At 31.1% G+C, this 7449-nt stretch overlaps 1 protein-coding gene across 1 annotated transcript; it reads left to right on the forward strand.

The window, feature by feature from the left end:
• The first annotated feature begins 1980 nt into the window (after positions 1-1980).
• On the forward strand, positions 1981-5137 carry LOC112750311 (2-hydroxy-palmitic acid dioxygenase mpo1). Its single transcript, XM_025798963.3, has 4 exons — positions 1981-2755; positions 4034-4096; positions 4320-4391; positions 4817-5137. Exons 1-4 carry the CDS (start codon positions 2399-2401, stop codon positions 4934-4936), a joined length of 612 nt encoding a protein of 203 aa, XP_025654748.1. The 5' UTR covers positions 1981-2398; the 3' UTR covers positions 4937-5137.
• The last annotated feature ends 2312 nt before the right edge of the window (positions 5138-7449 follow it).

The following is a 7449-nucleotide window of genomic DNA, read 5'->3' on the forward strand; positions in this document are numbered from 1 at the left end:
TTTTCTTGATTGGAAATCCACATATCGGTTGTAACTGCTACTCGACTATCATTTCCATCTATTAGCTTAGTCATATTAAGCTTCTCCAACTCATACATTTCAAAAATGTCCTTCTTGATTGTGTTTCGACTAGGCACCTTAAAAGTTGGTTACATTGATGCATATACTTCCTTCATTCTAACATGTTCCACAAAAGATAAAGGGTACTCATGCATACATATGGCCTTGGCAATACACCTTCTTGTATAAGATGGATCAAATACAAAAGCATCCGCAGCATTCCTTGCATGTTTAGACAATGAATCAGCAATTATTGATTGCCTAGAGTTTGCTAATTTGATCCTTTTATAATAGTGGAGCACATGATTCTTCAAATTTGTAGTTCCATTTCTTGGATTGACTCCAAGAACAGATTTGCAATGATTGCATTTTGCCTTCCAGTCTTTTTCCTCTTGAAATCGACTAAAGTATTGCCAATAAACATTATTCACACTCGATTTGTTGCTATTTTCAATCGAAGCAGACTCATCTGGAACAAAATTAGCAGTTGCTTCCACCGGAGGTTCTTGTTGTTGTTCTTCTGCAGCCACATCTTGTGCCACTACATCCATGTTGGTACTTGACATTTCGAAGTGAATTCCCTACAAATATATATATATATATATATATATATATATATATATATATATATATATATGTGACATGTTTAAATACACTTTGTACAAATAGTCAGATATACAAATTACAACTAGTCCAAATAAAATCAAATTACATAATCAAATTACACACATACATATAAAATAAAATAAAAAGAAAAAAGAAAGTTCCTTTCTATATCAACTTAACTTCAATTAGAAAAATAGCTAAGTCTACAACATAAAAATCACAACTATAAAGTATCCTAGTTCCCTTCATACTTTGGATCAGCCATAACAATATGGTAAGCTATCACCCGTACGAAGATAAAGATGCCAAGGAAATTGGCAAATAAATGCATTAATAAAACAGAAAGCAGCACATCACTACACAAAATAATCACAACCCACCCATAAACAGTAGCACAATAGAATATTAAACAAAGCATTAATAAAATTAAAAAAAAATCAAGAATAAGTGAGCAAGCACTAACCTTCGATCTGAGGCGGCGAACAGAATCACCAGATGAATCAGCACAAACACAAACACAAAATCACAACACACTTCAATAACAAGTACTACAAACACAAATCACAAACACAACAAAATAAAGAACAGAGCAGTGAGTAGTTAAAAAAAGAGAGAACAGAGCAGTGAACAGAAAGCCAGAAACAAAGCGCATGAAAAAAACGAAGAATAAAGAGCAGTGAGCAGGCAGTGCTGACCTTCGGCGACCAGACTAAGACGACGGTGCGAGCAGAGGGTAGACGAGGACGACGGCGAGTAGAAGACAAGCAAAGACGACGAACACCCAAAGTGCAGACGAAGACGACGACGATGAGTGAGACGAAGACGAAGCTGTTCGGCGAAGGGGCTAGGGCTTAGTGTGCGAAGGCTTCCATGGTTCGAAGAGAGAGAAAGTGAAGGACTGAATGATGCTTTTTTCTTTATTTGGACCCTAAACGTACAACGACGCCGTTTATTTGATTGAAGGTTGCTTTTGAATTGATCTCTCCTTTTTTGTAAATATTTGACAAAACTAATAAGTAAAGCTTATAAATTTATAAATTTGGTTCAGTGGTTAAGAACTTTTTGCACATGTTTAAGGTCTTTGGTTCAACTCTCATATGTAACATTTTTAAACATATTTAAGTATAACACATATTATGGAGGGTGCGTATCGAGTTGGATACCCGCGGATATGGTCCATGCTGCCAGCCTACTTGGCATGCCACAATGATTTTTTTTTATTCTTTCTTTTTTGAAAAAAAAATAAAGATTTTTATAATTGTATCAAACAAATATTAGTATATATCAAGTTGATAAATGTTTTTTTTTTATTTTAATAGTAATTGGGTTGAATGAAAGGTCCAGAAAAAATAAATAAGCGGGCGTTGGTCACAGTTGCCCGTCCCACTCCGACACTGCGTGCAGAGACGGATTATTTGACCTACCATGGATCCTTCTTTGTCCCTTGTAAGTTACCACGACTTATCTTAAGAGTATCTCAGCAACATACGATATGAATGATCGGTGATTCTGTTTCCCCGCTTTTCAGTTCAATCAATCACTCATTCTAAACAAACCTAACCAGTATTAATTTATACTACTAAACATTCTCAACTTTACACTCGTTCATTCCAAACGTTAATTACGTCATCCTATTCGTCAAACCTTGACCATAAAAATCCCGTGTTCCCTGATTCTTCTCTCATAGCTCCCATTTAATTTCTTTTCAAGAATCCCCAACAAAAACCACTCGATGGGAAAGATTGGATTATTCAATCTTGAAGACCAGTTTGCTTTCTATGGAGCATACCATAACAACCCAGTTAACATAGCAATCCACGAGTTCTTTGTTTGGCCAATATTCTTCACAGCACTTGTCATTCTCTACTTCATCCCCCCCTTCTTCAATCTCCCAAACCTTGAGTTTTCTCTATGGCAGAGCCATGTGGTTTTGGTTTGGAATGTAGGCTTCATTGTTGCTCTGATCTACGCTGCTTATTATGTAATCTTGGATCCTAAAGCTGGTTCCTTGGGTGCTTTGCTTTGTGCTCTGTGTTGGGTTGTTAGCAGTTTTGTTGCAAGACCACTTGGCTTCTCTCTGGCTTGGAAGGTAAATGATAAGATTATAAGAATGAGATACTGTCTTGTGATTGTTCTTTTTATTGCTTATTTTCTTAACTCTTCAACTTCTATTGAGTAAAATCGTTAATTTATCCCTTGAATGATTGACCGAGTTCTAGCTGATGGTTGGTGAAATTTGTTAAATAAGATTTATCTTTCATGTTGTTGGTATAATCACTCCTATCTAGAATGACAGTCTAGATCGAAATCTAGACATTTTAGTTATAGAAGCTTTGGTACCAATATCATGAACTGTTTATCTCTGAGTTTGAGTTGTGCACGTCAATGATTTTATATAAAGTCACATGTGTTTTTCATCTATGACTACAAATAATGGAGAAGGACCCCTGTTTTGATTCATCTTTTCTTCATCCCTACATGATTTTCCAACTTAACCGCAATGTAAGTAACCTATGGAATCAGAAACTACTTTAGCATACCATGCTAAGATTGGGATAGAAAAAAGTCCAGCGAGTGCTGTTCAACCTTTTCTGAGATGGAAAATTTTGTGTTAAGTGGTAAAATCTTATAAATGAAAGAGCAATGTGTTAATATGATCAAACATAAGATGCAATGAAAAAATAACTTTGAAAACAGCAAACAAAGCCTTGTTACATATAGTGAAGTAACTTGGGTTGTCTCTGGCTATGGCATGATCGTTTACTCTCACTCTGTAGTTACTATAACTTTGACTATGTACATTAGTTCCTAAACTCATCATTTCTTGTACATTTGTGCTTTCACTCATTCTCATCTCCACTATCATAGAGTATAACCATCGAGTTTGGTAGGCATTCATAGAGATCATAATTAATGGCTAAGCATTTATCCTCATCCATATATATATATATATATATATATATATATATATATATATAAATAGATATATGATATCCCATCCCTTTATAAGATGGAATTATAATGAGTAAGATTTTAGAAGTACGATGATTTGGAAATTAGGGAGGGGATCAAGGTTCAAATCCCTATTGAGAGAGAAAATTCAGTTAAGAAAAAGAGTTATTGAATGAGAGAGAGATTAGAGAGGAGAGATATAAGAGACATTTAATTTTCTTTTCATATAACTTGTTGATCATGGAACTATGGCATTGACAAAGCTTCATTTTTGAAATCAGTACCTGTCTTTCTTTTTCGGTTAGCTAATTGCAATCAATAATCATGCAAAGAAGACTAATATTTGCTTTGTTTATACACAGCTGTCAATTTTAATTAAATCTCAATCCTCAAAGAAAAACATCATGTTTTGTAGGTTGTCCTGGTGGCTCAGGTTGTATGTTGGACGGCGCAGTTCATTGGCCATGGAGTATTTGAGGCAAGTTGTTGCTACACTAACATTTATTAAATGTGTTTATGAGTCTCACTCTGAAACTGAAACAAGAGAATCAAAAAGGGGTTTGAAAAGTAAGATGAACTCATGGTTATATAGACACTCTTTTAAAACCCTTCTCTTCCCTCCTTTAAAATATAATACTCGCGAATACACACCCTTATTGACTTACTGCATCTTACATGAACAAATTGTTTTTCATTCGCAGAAACGGGCACCTGCTCTTTTTGATAACCTCGCTCAGGCCCTTGTAATGGCTCCTTTCTTTGTGTTGCTGGAGGTAAGATACTTTTATGCCTATGGTGTTCTGGAATAAAAATAGTGATTTTTTTGAAAAAGAAAAAAGAAAAAAAAAAAAGAGCTTCACCTATAACTAACCATCAAAACTTATCTATGAAAAATTTCACTCTATTTCTAAGACTATGCTTAAGAAATATTTCAAAAGACAAAAAGATACATAAACATAGATCATGGAGGTAAATCAGAAAATCAAGTGAAATTTGTACCAAGACATGTTTTTTCTCACTCTGTATGCTTTTTTTTTTCCAAACAGATTTATATCTTTTAGCGTCCCCCTATTTTTGCTTGGAGACAGTTATCAAATATGGCCTATATTGTGTTTTTATGTTTCATGGCTTTATGCTCTTCCTTGATATTAGTTCATTGCTTGATTGTTCATTTATTCATTCATTTGTTTTGATGCAGGCTCTCCAAACTTTATTTGGTTATGAACCGTACCCTGGATTTCAAGCAAGTGTGCAAGCAAAAATAGAAGCTAACATCAAAGAATGGAAAGAAAAACATCATAAACTAATAATGTCTTAGCTTTATGCTTGGGTTTGTGTATCTATTGTTACTAGCTAGTCCCTATTTTCCTATGATGAGGTGATGAATAAAGTGCTATAAAATGATAATTATAGTCGCATATATGTATGTTATAATAGTTTATCTTTGTACAGAAGACAACATCTATGACTATATAATACAAGACAATATACCGTGTTTCATGATTTCATTTACACGTAAGATTTTAGCTCTCTCATATTGGGTCTTGATGACTGAGTTATTTTTGGTAAACTTCATGCAATTTTTGGTTTTCTAAAATTCTCACGGTTAGAAATAAGTAGTATTATGACCATAATTTAATCTATTATTTTTCAAATAATTTTTTTTATTATTATATGTATTTGTTCAATTAAAAAGATTAATATCATAACTAGTATAATTATTAAAAACTGATTTTAATAATCTATATATATGTGTGTGTGAAAGACTTATAAGGAGAATTTATAATGGTTATAATTATATATATTTATTAATAGGACATTCTTATTAGGAACATAGTATTATTTTTTTTGACACGTGACTATCATGATAATTAAAAGAGTTTCTGTTATATTTTGATCCCAAACATATAACACTACAAAAAGTCATCGGATATTGTTGAATTTATTAACGGATTACCAAAATGATGTGCCGATAATCAGTTTATCATCAGATTTAGCGGCGGAATAAATTCGATGGTGTAAACCTTATCGGTAATTATTTACTATTTAATTTTTTTGTTTGTCGCTAATTACCTGCGGATATAAACTTTAATTTGACGAAATTATAGCACTTGTTAATGTCAATCCAATGATAATATATTATTTATTAATAATTAAATTAATAACTACCAATGGTAAAAATAAATTTTATTTTTTTAAATAAATAATTTAAAAATTTAATATATAATTTTAAATATTTAAATTCAATCATTTCTAAACTAACAAAATTTAAATTTTTATAATTTTTCATAATAATTTGTGTATAATTTTTAGTTAAAAATTTATAAACAAATTTAAATATCAAAGTTTATGATTAAAAAAAAAAATCACTCGTGTAAGGAAAAAGATAACAAAACTTAACAATTAACAATGCTTTTGTTACATTGATATATAAGATAGAGTTTCAAATATAACCAGTTTAGATAGTTATAAAATAAAGAGATAATCTTATATTATCCAACCTTTTCTAGAGTTATTAAAGCTGTTAATCTTTATGTAAGTATATACATGCTTTGCAGGAATCTATCAAAAACAATAGGACAAATAAACACTTAGCCACGTTAAGTTCATATCATAAATTAAAATATATTATTTATTACATAAGCGATAGATACTCAACTAAAACTTCTTAAAAATTCTATTAGTAGATTTAATTATTCAAGATCTGAACTCTAAAGATGATTATTCGTCAGTTCCATAAAAAATTCACAAAGGTTACTATAAAAAAGGGTTTCTTTTTAGTACAAAGCAACTATTACTGTAAGTCAAAGTTCATATATTCAAGATGAGTAAATTGTAACCATGAAAAAGAAGAGGCAGTTAATAACTTATTAACAAACTTAGAAAAATTAACAACAATAAATAATATATCAATAATTAATTAAAAAAATTAACAAGTTATGATTAACATAGAGAATCAACAATTAACACTAATTAACTCAGAAAATAATTAACGCAAATAACAATAAACTTAGAAAATTAATAACAATCAATAATAAGTCAATAATTTACTCAGAAAATTAACAAACTAAGATTATCTTTGAGAATTAACAACAATCAATACTAATTAACTCAGAAAATAATTAACTAAGACAATAATAAATTCAGAAAATTAATAATAAATTAAAATATCATCAACTCAAAACAAATTCTAAATTACCCCTTACTTAACCTAACATTATTTAATTTCTAAATACACTAAATTAACGTACAAATTCTAATCACACACTTTATTAAAAAATTTAATCAAGACTTTTAAAAAATACTTAATAAATCCTAAACAAACAAACAAAAATCTGAAAAATACAAAACTATAGAAAAATTATCTCTAAAGATGGCTGCAAGACGGTGAAAGCATGGTGGTGACAGGAGACGGCAGTGAAACCTATATAAACCCTGTTCAGATTAGAAAGTACCCTAGACTTGAATCTTGTGTGAATAGAGACTAGGATTGCCTAGTGGATTCATGTAGTTTTACATAGTCTCTATTTGGAACTATTACCTTACTGGAAACCTTCAGGTTCTCATCCGTTGTAAAAATTGTTGATTTTTCAGATAACAGGATGTGAGGCATCTTGCTGAGACTGGGAGACTTGTTGGTAAAGCGAAGAAATATATATATATATATATATTTTAGGTGTCGTAATACCTAACCACCTTTGATTTACGACTTAAGTATAAAGTTCTGTGATAGGGTGTTACAGAAAGCGCCGTTTAGAAAATATTACAAAATCTAAAAAGTGTACAAAATAACATCCTGTTTCTCCAAAATAAAACCTCTAAGAGAAAATA

This window comes from Arachis hypogaea, chromosome 15, assembly GCF_003086295.3.
Source record: "Arachis hypogaea cultivar Tifrunner chromosome 15, arahy.Tifrunner.gnm2.J5K5, whole genome shotgun sequence".
In the NCBI taxonomy this organism is placed as follows: Eukaryota; Viridiplantae; Streptophyta; class Magnoliopsida; order Fabales; family Fabaceae; genus Arachis; species Arachis hypogaea.

What these genes read in the sequence shown, in the direction of transcription:
- LOC112750311 (XM_025798963.3), top strand. Translation starts at nt 2,399, where the DNA reads ATGGGAAAGATTGGATTATTCAATCTTGAAGACCAGTTTGCTTTCTAT. An exon ending in GCTTCTCTCTGGCTTGGAAG is followed by an intron (nt 2,756 to 4,033) that starts GTAAATGATAAG and finishes CATGTTTTGTAG; the next exon opens with GTTGTCCTGGTGGCTCAGGT. An exon ending in TTGGCCATGGAGTATTTGAG is followed by an intron (nt 4,097 to 4,319) that starts GCAAGTTGTTGC and finishes TTTCATTCGCAG; the next exon opens with AAACGGGCACCTGCTCTTTT.